The sequence below is a fragment of the Salmo salar genome, unplaced genomic scaffold (genome assembly GCF_965601325.2).
Source record: "Salmo salar unplaced genomic scaffold, fSalSal1 ptg000306l, whole genome shotgun sequence".
NCBI classification, from domain to species: domain Eukaryota; kingdom Metazoa; phylum Chordata; class Actinopteri; order Salmoniformes; family Salmonidae; genus Salmo; species Salmo salar.
This window is the reverse complement of record NW_027675347.1, coordinates 2,245,029-2,258,688: the sequence shown is the minus strand read 5'-3', so window position 1 is coordinate 2,258,688 and position 13,660 is coordinate 2,245,029. Positions and strand designations below refer to the sequence as shown.

At 39.2% G+C, this 13,660-nt stretch overlaps 2 protein-coding genes across 2 annotated transcripts in view; one reads left to right on the top strand and one right to left on the bottom strand.

Annotated features, from left to right (window-relative positions):
- The window catches only part of LOC145875672 (uncharacterized), a gene marked incomplete at its 5' end in the record, with an annotated part of 34,177 nt that overhangs the window by 8,151 nt on the left and 12,366 nt on the right, over window positions 1-13,660 (top strand). The window lies entirely within an intron of this gene.
- Window positions 3,620-9,748, bottom strand: LOC123733394 (uncharacterized). The gene is made up of 2 exons (XM_082971484.1): window positions 9,736-9,748; window positions 3,620-7,006 (listed from the first exon to the last, which is right to left on the bottom strand). The coding sequence occupies exons 1-2, from the start codon at window positions 9,746-9,748 to the stop codon at window positions 5,682-5,684; spliced, it is 1,338 nt and encodes a 445-aa protein (XP_082827610.1). The 3' UTR covers window positions 3,620-5,681.

Sequence of the window (13,660 nt, the reverse complement as noted above, 5' to 3'; positions counted from 1 at the left end):
GGCTTAACCCAGGTGTTCTCATTCAGGCTTAGTTACCTTACTCCAGTCTCCGACTAACTAAGCCAAATTTAAGACACGATCACGAAAGCTACTTAAATATCCTAGTTTAACTAGTTCTGGCTTAATCTAAACCCTGCAGGGTCTGAATGAAACCTAATGTCCAGTGGGATTGATCTGTTTGATCCAGTTGTTTGTTTCAGATTTCAGTTGTTGAATCCTTGACGTATTGTTGACTTCAAAACTTTTCAGTTTCAACCAATGCACTGGGTTGGTTGAAAAGTGATACTGTTTTGACATAGTGGAAGATATACTGAATTGATACTGTTTTTCATACTAAGATATGTGCTCATTGGTTATGCAAGAGGGTGGCAGGTAGCCTAGTGGTTAGAGCTGACAAGGTAAAAATACACTGCTCAAAAAAATAAAGGGAACACTTAAACAACACAATGTAACTCCAAGTCAATCACACTTCTGTGAAATCAAACTGTCCACTTAGGAAGCAACACTGATTGACAATACATTTCACATGCTGTTGTGCAAATGGAATAGACAATAGGTGGAAATTATAGGCAATTAGCAAGACACCCCCAATAAAGGAGTGGTTCTGCAGGTGGGGACCACAGACCACTTCTCAGTTCCTATGCTTCCTGGCTGATGTTTTGGTCACTTTTGAATGCTGGCGGTGCTTTCACTCTAGTGGTAGCATGAAACGGAGTCTACAACCCACACAAGTGGCTCAGGTAGTGCAGCTCATCCAGGATGGCACATCAATGCGAGCTGTGGCAAGAAGGTTTGCTGTGTCTGTCAGCGTAGTGTCCAGAGCATGGAGGCGCTACCAGGAGACAGGCCAGTACATCAGGAGACGTGGAGGAGGCCGTAGGAGGGCAACAACCCAGCAGCAAGACCGCTACCTCCGCCTTTGTGCAAGGAGGAGCAGGAGGAGCACTGCCAGAGCCCTGCAAAAGGACCTCCAGCAGGCCACATGTGCATGTGTCTGTTCAAACGGTCAGAAACAGACTCCATGAGGGTGGTATGAGGGCCCGACGTCCACAGGTGGGGGTTGTGCTTACAGCCCAACACCGTGCAGGACGTTTGGCATTTGCCAGAGAACACCAAGATTGGCAAATTCGCCACTGGCGCCCTGTGCTCTTCACAGATGAAAGCAGGTTCACACTGAGCACGTGACAGACGTGACAGAGTCTGGAGACGCCGTGGAGAACGTTCTGCTGCCTGCAACATCCTCCAGCATAACCGGTTTGGCGGTGGGTCAGTCATGGTGTGGGGTGGCATTTCTTTGGGGGGCTGCACAGCACTCCATGTGCTCGCCAGAGGTAGCCTGACTGCCATTAGGTACCGAGATGAGATCCTCAGACCCCTTGTGAGACCATATGCTAGTGCGGTTGGCCCTGGGTTCCTCCTAATGCAAGACAATGCTAGACCTCATGTGGCTGGAGTGTGTCAGCAGTTCCTGCAAGAGGAAAGCATTGATGCTATGGACTGGCCCGCCCGTTCCCCAGACCTGAATCCAATTGAGCACATCTGGGACATCATGTCTCGCTCCATCCACCAACGCCACGTTGCACCACAGACTGTCCAGGAGTTGGCGGATGCTTTAGTCCAGGTCTGGAAGGAGATCCCTCAGGAGACCATCCGCCACCTCATCAGGAGCATGCCCAGGCGTTGTAGGGAGGTCATACAGGCACGTGGAGGCCACACACACTACTGAGCCTCATTTTGACTTGTTTTAAGGACATTACATCAAAGTTGGATCAGCCTGTAGTGTGGTTTTCCACTTTAATTTTGAGTGTGACTCCAAATCCAGACCTCCATGGGTTGATAAATTGCATTTCCATTGATTATTTGTGTGTGATTTTGTTGTCAGCACATTCAACTATGTAAAGAAAAAAGTATTTGATAAGATTATTTCATTCATTCAGATCTAGGACGTGTTATTTTAGTGTTCCCTTTATTTTTTTGAGCAGTATATGTTGTTCTGCCCCTGAACAAGGCAGTTAACCCACTGTTCCCTGGTAGGCAATCATTGTAAATAATAATTTGTTCTGTTGGGGCTAGGGGGCAGTATTGAGAATTTTGAAAAAAATATGCGCCCATTTTTAACTGCCTGCTACACCAACTCAGAAGCTAGGATATGCATATTATTAACATATTTGGATAGAAAACACTCTGAATTTTCTAAAACTGTTTGAATGGTGTCTGTAAGTATAACAAAACTCATATGGCAGGCAAAAACCTGAGAAGAATACAAGCAGGAAATGAGAATTTTGTGGCTGTACTATTTTCGAGTCATTGCTAATAGATCACACAGTGACAAAGGATTCATTTTGCACTTCCTACGGCTTCCACTAGATGTCAACGATCTTTATAAAGTTGTTTGAAGCGTCTATGATGAACAGAGACCGGATGACAAGGAAGGGAAGTTGACGTCCCTGGGATGTCGTCACTTCATTATTGTGCGCACATGCGCGTTCATGTGAGGCAAGACATTTTTCAAAACGTTTTTCAAGACACAGGAGAGGTCGGGTTGAAACATTACTGATGTTTCACGTTAAAAATGGCCCTAAAGATTGATGCTAAACAACGTTTGACATGTTTGAACGAACGTAAATAGATTTTTTTTTAAACTTTTCGTCGTGACTCCCCCTACATTTTGAGGAGCCTACTGAACGCGCTAACAACATGGAACAACTTGGAGTTATTTGGACATAAATTATGAACTTTGTCGAAAGAAACCACATTTGTTGTGGATCTGGGATTCCTGGAAGTTCCTTCTGATGAAGATAATCAAAGGTAAGGGATTATTTACAATAGTATTATTGATATTAGATGGTTCCAAGATGGTGCTAACCTGTATATCCTAGCCTATTGTTCTTAGCATAGCACCCCGTTTATTGCAAAGTGTGATTTCCCAGTAAAGTTATTTTGAAATCTGGCAATGCGGTAGCATTTATGAGCTGTTAATCTATAATTCTTTGAATGACAATATTATAATTTACCAATGTTTTCGAATAGTAATTTTGTAAATTGTAACGCTGCTTCACCGGAAGCATTTGAGGGAAAAAAAATTCTGAATTTCACCGCCACTGTAAAATGCTGTTTTTGGATATAAATATGAACTTGATGGAACAAAAAATGCATGTATTGTATAACATAATGTCCTAGGAGTGTCATCTGATGAAGATTGTCAAAGGTTAGTGCATAATTTTAGCTGGTTTTCTGCTTTTGTTGACGCCTGTCTTTGAATTGACAAAACATTACACGCAGCTATTTTCAATGTACTCTCCTAACATAACCTAACTTTATGCTTCGCCGTAAAGCCTCTTTGAAATCGGACAATGTGGTTGGATTTAGGAGATGTTTATCTTTCAAATGGTGAAAAATAGTTGATTGTTTGAGAAATTGAAATTATTAGATTCTTGCAGTTTTGAATTTCCCGCCATGGTATCTTATCAATAAATCCCGTTAGCGGGATCAGAGCGGGAAGGGGTCCTCTAGAGGTTAACCGACTTGCCTAATTAAAGGTTAAATAGGTTAAATAAAATTTAAAAATAATGAAGTCTGTTGATTGTCAATCATTGGGTTCCTTTGTTTTGCAATATGCTCAAATCAAATCAAGCTTTATTTATACAGCACTTTTCAGACATGGATGCCACGCAATGGCTTCACAGGAAAAAACAATGAAAATAAACGGATATTTACTACACAACTGAAAGACTACGGAACATTCCAAGGAAAATCCATTGATTAAAATATTAACAATTGGATGCAATATTCAACCATAACGAGATGGACAAGCCAGCACAGGTGTAACACATTCTGACTAACGAGGTGACACCAATCAGTGCTAACGAGCTAAAGTCCAACCTCAAAACATAAATGGAAAAACCAAAGCCTGTAACACCTTCCCCTTTAAGACAACAAATATATCCTATATTTTTGTTGGACAAGTTTGCTCACCACCAACAGAAAACAACTTCCATTTCACATTATAATCAACTACAATGCTTCACCTTCACCAATATAAACATGATGTCTACTGGCTGTCAACAATTAAAAACAAGAAAAAACACGTATTTCTAAATAATAATATACAATAGTATCTTTTCACCTTTTTCTTTCTATAGAATCCCCCACCTTGGTTCACTTACTATAGAATCCTAAAACTCACTAGCTTCTAGAACTCTCGTCTTCCTAAAACTCACTAGCTTCTAGAACTCTCGTCTTTCTAAATACCACTAGCTTCTAGAACTCTCCTCTTCCTAAAACTCACTAGCTTCTAGAACTCTCTTCTTCCTAAAACTCACTAGATTCTAGAACTCTCGTCCCCTTGGAATGAGCCCAAACAAAACTCATCACCAATACAGAAAAACATGCAGTCAAAATAAATTGTGATCCATGGCAACGCACTGGCTAAACGCAAAACACAAATCTTTTTGAGACAATCAGCAACCAAGTTGTCCTTACCACAGACATGTCTGATTTCAAGAGGAAACTCCTGCAATATCCATAGTAACTTTCCACCTCACTGCAGAGCTTCTCTCTCTTTTCAGGGTTCACTAGATAGGCATGTTGTTGGATCGGGGCCCAGTCCCCAATGTCATGCTCTAGTACATTTGGGTTGGCACATCTGAGAATTAACCCTGATATTATAAAAGCAGGGCAACAATGTCAATATAATTGTACCAAAAATTGTGAGTTGGTTACATAAATAATTATTACTAAATGTTACATGAAATGTAAATATGAAATATTTGGTTGCATAGTCTTATTTTCAAAGTCTTTTCAATTACATGTTGCTAGATGGGATATCCCCAATGTCAAAACACAGTTTTAACGTGTCCAAATCAATAACCAATATGCAAAAACTGTTTGTGATAAATTGAAAACCTAAACATAAAATGTGCTGTATACACAAACATCTGCCACAATAATCATATTACTTGGATTTTTTTTTAAACAAGCACCTTTATAAAACTGCACAAGTAGCAATAAATCACTGATATCGATTAAATCAGGTTGTACGTGCTGTTGAAACTAACACAACTAAAAAACACATGGAAATGGGAGATATATTTCACCTCACTGGTTAGAGGACAACCTGCAGAAGACAGTCAGCTACATTTTGGAGTGATGCATTTAAAGGTAGGGGTCGCTAAACAAAGGAACACAACACTTATTTGTCATCACTCATCGATATCATGTTGAAATCAATTGTGCCGAGAGGAGGGAGATGAGGTTGCACGTCCTGTTAAAACTAACAGCTCAAAAACCACACGGAATCTGGGAATAATGTGTACATCCCTGGTTAGAGGACAATTTGTAGAAAACAGCTAGCTACATTTTGAAGTGTTGCATTGTGATTCCAGTGCGTCACCAACGTGGTGAGTGTAACACAACTCTTTTTTTGTTAGTCACTTTTTGTTAAATCACATAAATAGTAACTCTTCCATTTCAGAGCCTGGATTTTCCCCCTGAGGCTAATATCCATATCATGTTGAAATCAATAGAACAGGGGACAAACGTTTAGGGTTCTACATTGTGACATCATTAAAATACTTCTACTACAATGTTTAAACATTCTACATTGTGACATTAATTCATTGATATCATGAAACAACTCCTTAATGTATTTTCTAATATTTGATCAGAGATCTTTTATCAGATTATCTATGGTCACAGCTAAGAGGTTTCTCTCCTCTGTGTATTCTCTGGTGCACTCTCAGATCTGTAGATTGAACAAAACTCTTCCCACATTGACCACAGCTATAAGGTTTTTCTCCTGTGTGTATTCTCTGGTGTCGAGTCAGACTGCCAGATGCAGCAAAACTCTTTCCACATTGACAACAGCTATAAGATTTCTCTCCTGTGTGTATTCTCTGGTGTAGAGTCAGATGGCTAGATTGAACAAAACTCTTCCCACATTGACCACAGCTATAAGGTTTTTCTCCTGTGTGTGTTCTCTGGTGTCGAGTCAGATGTGCATATTTAACATAACTCTTCCCACATTGACCACAGCTATAAGATTTTTCTCCTGTGTGTATTCTCTGGTGTTTAGTCAGACTGCTAGAGTTAGTAAAACTCTTCCCACATTGACCACAGCTATAAGGTTTCTCTCCTGTGTGTGTTCTCTGGTGTAATGTGAGCTGGCTAGATGTAACAAAACTCTTCCCACATTGAGTACAGCTATAAGGTTTCTCTCCTGTGTGTCTTTTCTGGTGCACTGTCAGATGGCTAGATTGACAAAAACTCTTCCCACATTGATCACAGCTATAAGGTTTCTCTCCTGTGTGTATTCTCTGGTGTTGAGTCAGACTGCTAGATGTAGTAAAACTCTTCCCACATTGATCACAGCTAAAAGGTTTCTCTCCTGTGTGTGTTCTCTGGTGCGTCTTCAAATTCTGTGAAGTTGAGAATCTTTTCCCACAATCTGAACAGTGGAATGGTTTCTCTCCTGTGTGTACTCGCTGGTGTCGAGTCAGACTGCCAGATGCAGCAAAACTCTTTCCACATTGACAACAGCTATAAGATTTCTCTCCTGTGTGTATTCTCTGGTGTAGAGTCAGATGGCTAGATTGAACAAAACTCTTCCCACATTGACCACAGCTATAAGGTTTTTCTCCTGTGTGTATTCTCTGGTGTCGAGTCAGATGTGCATATTTAACATAACTCTTCCCACATTGACCACAGCTATAAGATTTTTCTCCTGTGTGTATTCTCTGGTGTTTAGTCAGACTGCTAGATTTTTTAAAACTCTTTCCACATTGATCACAGCTATATGGTTTCTCCCCAGTGTGAATTCTTTGATGTATTTTAAGGCCTAGTGAAGAGTTTAATCTTTTCCCACAGTCAGAGCAGCAGTGAGATTTCTCTCCTGTGTGAACTCGCTGGTGTTTCTTGAGGAGTTCTGATCTGGAGAGACTCTTCTCTGCCTCGTCAGCATCATGATGTTGTTGAGGATCCCCAGGATCCCAATAGTCCCGTCTCTCTCCTGTGAGAACAAAGTCAGACAGATGGTTAAAGGTCCACAACAGCAGAAATCCACTGTTTATTTGAGGTAAAAGGTGATGCCCAGAGCATACCCATGAAGTTGTACAACAATTGACGTCTGTTAAAATATTTGACAATTAAGACAGTCAACTTAGCAACAATCATATTTTGTCTTGTTTTCACACTAGTAGTAACTAGAAAAGTTTTTAAAGTTGTTGAAACCCTAAGCAGTGTGCCAGATGACTTTTGGTCTCCAATATTGGCCCCTTTCTGTGTTTGCTAAAATTGCGACACGAGGGCGATGCGCACACAAAAATGATTGCAGAAACACTTCCCTGCTAATGAGGAAACCACTAGTTATGGATGTAGTATATCTGGTAATGAGGAAACCACTAGTTATGGATGTAGTATATCTGGTAATGAGGAAACCACTAGTTATGGATGTAGTATATCTGGTAATGAGGAAACCACTAGTTATGGATGTAGTGTATCTGGTAATGAGGAAACCACTAGTTATGGATGTAGTATATCTGGTAATGAGGAAACCACTAGTTATGGATGTAGTATATCTGGTAATGAGGAAACCGCTAGTTATGGATGTAGTATATCTGGTAATGAGGAAACCACTAGTTATGGATGTAGTATATCTGGTAATGAGGAAACCACTAGTTATGGATGTAGTATATCTGGTAATGAGGAAACCACTAGTTATGGATGTAGTATATCTGGTAATGAGGAAACCACTAGTTATGGATGTAGTATATCTGCCTGGAGCAAAAAATAGTGAGCAAAGATTTTAGTTTTCACAATGTATTCTGAATATTACAGCACAAGATCAGGAGTGCTACTCAAGGAAACTCACATTAAGCTCTGTGTCTATTCACTAATTCACCACCGTGGGGGAAACTCAGGGGAGTTCTCATAGGCTGACAGCAAAAATAGCCTCCATTTACAGGTTGCTTATGAGTGCATTTCACATTAAATATGGATTATAATTGTAAGACTCGCTTGAATCACCTACTTAATATGTTTGTGTTATTGTCGCATATCAACTGATTTATACTTAAAAAACACTTCAACCAGTAAAATGCTCTTTGGCTAGCTTTAACATCAGCCTGACAATGAGGGTTTGTACACTAAGTGTTTAACCTCTTGGGGCTAGGTGGGACGCTAGCGTGCCACCTGTGGTGCACTCCATCAACAGCAGGTGCATTTCAAGAGCGGCAAATTTGAATCCAAATAAATGTCAAAATTCAAATTTTTCAAAAATACAACTATGTTACACCATTTGAAAGATAAACATCTCCTTAATCTAACCACGTTTTACGATTTCAAAAAGGTTTTACGGCGAAAGCATAAATTTAGAGTATGTTAGGACAGTACATTTACAAGAGTTGTGTGTAATGTTTTGTCAAGTCAAAGACAGGGTCACCAAAACCATAAAACCAGCTAAAATGATACACTAACCTTTTACAATCTCCATCAGATGACACTCCTAGGACATTATGTTAGACAATGCATGCATTTTTAGTTCTATCAAGTTCATATTTATATACAAAAACAGCGTTTTACTATGGCATTGATGTTGAGGAAATCGTTTCCCTCCAATAACCGGCAGTCAAGTCAGCGTCAGAAATTAAATAATTAAAATTAGAAAACATTGTTAAAATATTATATTGTCATTTAAAGAATTATAGATTTACATCTTTTGAACGCAATCAACTTGCCAGATTTAAAAATAACCTTACTGGGAAATCACACTTTGCAATAATCTGAGCACTGTGCCCAGAAAAATACGCGTTGCGATACAGACTAGACGTCATGTTGGGGAGATCTAAAATCGAAAATACTATGTAAATAATCCATTACCTTTGATTCTCTTCATCAGATGTCACTTCCAGGTATCACAGGTCCATAACGAATGTAGTTTTGTTCAAAAAAGCTCATCATTTATGTCCAAAAATCTCCGTCTCGTTAGCACATGATGTAAGCCAGCCGGACTTCTCGTCATGAACGAGGGGAAAAAATATATTTCCGTTCGTTCAAACATGTCAAACGTTGTATAGCATAAATCATTAGGGCCTTTTTTAACCAGAACATGAATAATATTCAAGGTGGACGAATGCATAGCCTTTTATAACGTATTGGAACGAGGGTACCCAACATGAAGTAGCGCGCCAGGTGTCTAATGGGACATCACCGTTCCATGGCTCTTGTTCGGTCAGATCTCCCTCCAGAAGACTCAAAACACTTTGTAAAGGCTGGTGACATCTAGTGGAAGCAATAGGAAGTGCCAAAATATTCCTAAACCCCTGTGTCTTTCAATGGGATAGCTTTAAAGTCAATACAACACATCAGGTATCCACTTCCTGTCAGAAAATGTCTCAGGGTTTTGCCTGCCAAATGAGTTCTGTTATACTCACAGACACCATTCAAACAGTTTTGGAAACTTTAGAGTGTTTTCTATCCATATATAATAAGTATATGCATATTCTAGTTACTGGGTAGGATTAGTAACCAGATTAAATCGGGTACATTTTTTTTATCCAGACGTGCAAATGCTGCCCCCTAGACCCAACAGGTTAACAAATTGGCCCATAACTTCACCTAACAATAACATAGACCAACTGTAAGACCCATAACTTCACCTAACAATAACATAGACCTACTGTAGGGCCCATAACTTCACCTAACAACAACACAGACCTACTGTAGGACCCATAACTTCACCTAACAACAACATAGACCTACTTCACCTAAGACTATATATAATTTAATATTTCAGGTGAAACATGGAAACTAAAATGTCTTTGTCATGACATTTCATAACCTGATCACCAGATAATTTTGTGAATAATCCCACTAGGCTACTCTGTAATGTGTTGTCATTCTAAATGTCCTGAATAAAGGAAAATAGCTCTGTGTGTTGTACAATAGCCTATCCATCAAGGAACAGTTCTCTACACATTATGAGCTAAGTATCTCTGTGTCCAAACAGACTAACGAGACCCTACTGTAAATCAAGCAGACAATAACACTTTATAAACATACATTTGTTAGGGATGTTGGATCCAACATGGAGAACGGCATAACTGTCTTTACCAGAGTAATGAATGAAGAAGCACTTTGGTTGTTGTTGCATGTCGTGATGTTTGTCATGTGACTGGCATTCAGAAAATGATTTCCTGGATCAGCTGATGATAGTTGAACATGTGACTGTAACTAAACAGCTACAGTATTAAGAATTATGTGTAATTATTGAAGAACTGCATTAATGACAGTATCCATTTGGGTGTCAATAATGTTAAGGTGACTCTCGGTTAGAACCACTGGATTTAGCAAACTCTGAAATGATTTAGGATTTTTGTGCCCATGAAAACTGTTTTCCAACCGTAACATAAGGAGACACTAAATGTTACGTAGGTAGAGAGCATTTCAGAGATCTGAATACAAAAAACTGTCCTAACAGGACAATAACCTAAACCACAAGGCCAAATCTACACTGGAGGAGCTTACCAAGATGACATTGAATGTTCCTGAGTGGCCTAGTTACAGTTCGGACTTAAATCATCTTGAAAGTCTATGGCAAGACTTGAAAATGGCTTTCTAGCAATGATCAACAACCAACTTGACAGAACAGGAAGGATTTTAAAAAGAATAATGAATATTCACATGAAGATCAGCCTCCTATTGGATGACATCACGACTTCCCATCAAGCCAACTCCTTGGAGGCCTTACTATGACATCACTCACTCCTTCTAGTTTGCAGTTGTCTAAAAAAACACTATTTTGCTCAAAACATTTATTTGTTTCCCTTTAGTGTGTTTATAATTTACTGTATTTATATATCACTTTTCAACAGGAAAGGACGTCATGAACAATTCATACAGTACAAAAACATATTGAAGTGTAGAATGCCCTTTTAAAATCACACATTAGTTCAACAACTGCAGAGTTTGTGTCCCTGTTTTATAAGATAGTACTCACTGTATTTACTGGTGTTAATCAGATCAATGTCCCTGTTTTATTAGATAGTACTCACTGTATTTACTGGTGTTAATCAGATCAATGTCCCTGTTTTATTAGATAGTACTCACTGTATTTACTGGTGTTAATCAGATCAATGTCCCTGTTTTATTAGATAGTACTCACTGTATTTACTGGTGTTAATCAGATCAATGTCCCTGTTTTATTAGATAGTACTCACTGTATTTACTGGTGTTAATCAGCTCTCCAGTCTTCTCTTCTTCGTCCTCCTCTAATGTGACAGTAATCTCCCCCTCTTCATCCTTCATTCCAAAAACGTCTTCATTTTCTTTCACTTCCTCCTCTTCTTTCACAGTAACATCCTCCTCCTCTTTCACTCTGAACGCGTCTTCCTCTTCTTTCTCTGTAACGTCTTTCTCTTCTTCTTTCACTGTAACAGCCTCACCCTCTACTTCTTGTTTTACTGTGACATCCTCCTCTTCCTTCTCCTCTTTCACGACAACGTTCAGCCCCAGAGCTTCTTTCTCCGTCCAACAGACCTCTTCTTTAGCAGGAGGAGAGTAGCTTAGTGAGCGCATGGTCGGGGATGTTAGCTAGCTAGGCTAGTGCTAACTTAACCAGCCAGATAGTTGACTTACAACGTAAATATTAAATTAAATGGGGTAGCTCGTTGTTTCCACATAAGTATGTTTAAATCACAGTTACAATTAAACCAGGAAAGTGTCTAAAGAACTTGAATGTTCCGACTTTGTCGGCTAGCGAGCTACCGAGGTGGCTGCAGTTGTTGAAGAAGCGTTCCGTCCACTAGATTATACGTCACACTAGAAACATCGCCTGAAAGACACATATCGCCATCTGCTGTCTGGAGGGAGGAAACGCAGTTGAGGAGGGAAAACTATTTTTATTCTTCATTGAATTATAATATTATAAAGCAGTTTAGGGAAACTTTTTTTCTCTCCATTAAATATGAATATTATATCAACACGTATAAAGAGCAACAAGTGTTGTTTGATTAGTTCAGATTTTTATGAGAATTTAAAACAAACTCTACATCTACTCCACATCTGTATTTCTGACTCAGTCAAAAAACAAGATATCAAAATAAGCACCTAGTTATTAATACCCTTGATAAAGATGAGCAAAAATGTATAAAATAAATCAACTTTAACCACTACCAGGATATTTTAGCCCAAAACCTGGTTACCTCTCTGCTAGGAGGCTGAAACTTGGCCATAAGTGGATCTTCCAGCAAAACAAAGAAACTGTAAATTGGGTACAAAATCAAAAATGTTCTATGGCCATCTCAGTCTTCAGACTTGAACTCCATTGAAAACCTGTGGTTTGAATTGAACAGGGCAGTCCACAAGACAGACTAAATAAATCAAGGACCTGGAGAGATTCTGTATGGAGGAATGGTCTAAGATACCACCCAATGTGTTCTCTAATCTCATAAAACATTTCAGTGTCATTATCCTCCCAAGGGGAGAGTGCTGGAGTATTGAAAACATGGGTAGCAATAATTCAGACCCCTGCCTTTTGAGAATTACATGTTAAACTAAATCTCTTTCTCTGAGCAATTGTATTAGTATAAAATAATATAATTTCCCTTTTTTTTGGTGTAACAATACATCATGTAGATGTATATAATGAACAGACTAGGTCTATACTGCTCCTACATGGTGTAACAATACATCATGTAGATGTACAGTGGGGGGGAAAAGTATTTGATCCCCTGCTGATTTTGTACATTTGCCCACTTACAAAGAAATAATCAGTCTATAATTTTAATAGTAGGTTTATTTGAGCAGTGAGAGACAGAATAACAACAAAAAAAATCCAGAAAAATGCATGTCAAAAATGTTATAAATTGATTTGCATTTTAGTGAGGGAAATAAGTATTTGACCCCCTCTCAATCAGAAAGATTTCTGTCTCCCAGGTGTCTTTTATACAGGTAACGAGCTGAGATTAGGAGCACACTCTTAAAGGAAGTGCTTCTAACTGTAAAGGGATAATTCCAGTACAGTACATGTGTAAAGGGTGTAGAGGGATAATCCCAGTGCAGTACATGTGTAAAAGGATAATTCCAGTGCAGTACATGTGTAAAGGGATAATTCCAGTGCAGTACATGTGTAAAGGGTGTAAAGGGATAATTCCAGTGCAGTACATGTGTAAAAGGATAATTCCAGTGCAGTACATGTGTAAAGGGATAATTCCAGTGCAGTACATGTGTAAAGGGTGTAGAGGGATAATCCCAGTGCAGTACATGTGTAAAAGGATAATTCCAGTGCAGTACATGTGTAAAGGGATAATTCCAGTGCAGTACATGTGTAAAGGGTGTAGAGGGATAATCCCAGTACAGTACATGTGTAGAGGGTGTAGAGGGATAATCCCAGTGCAGTACATGTGTAAAGGGTGTTGAGGGATAATTCCAGTGCAGTACATGTGTAGAAGGATAATTCCAGTGCAGTACATGTGTAAAGGGTGTAGAGGGATAATCCCAGTGCAGTACATGTGTAAAGGGTGTAGAGGGATAATCCCAGTGCAGTACATGTGTAAAGGGTGTAGAGGGATAATCCCAGTGCAGTACATGTGTAAAGGGTGTTGAGCGATATTTCCAGTACACGTGTAGAAGGATAATTCCAGTGCAGTACATGTGTAAAGGGTAT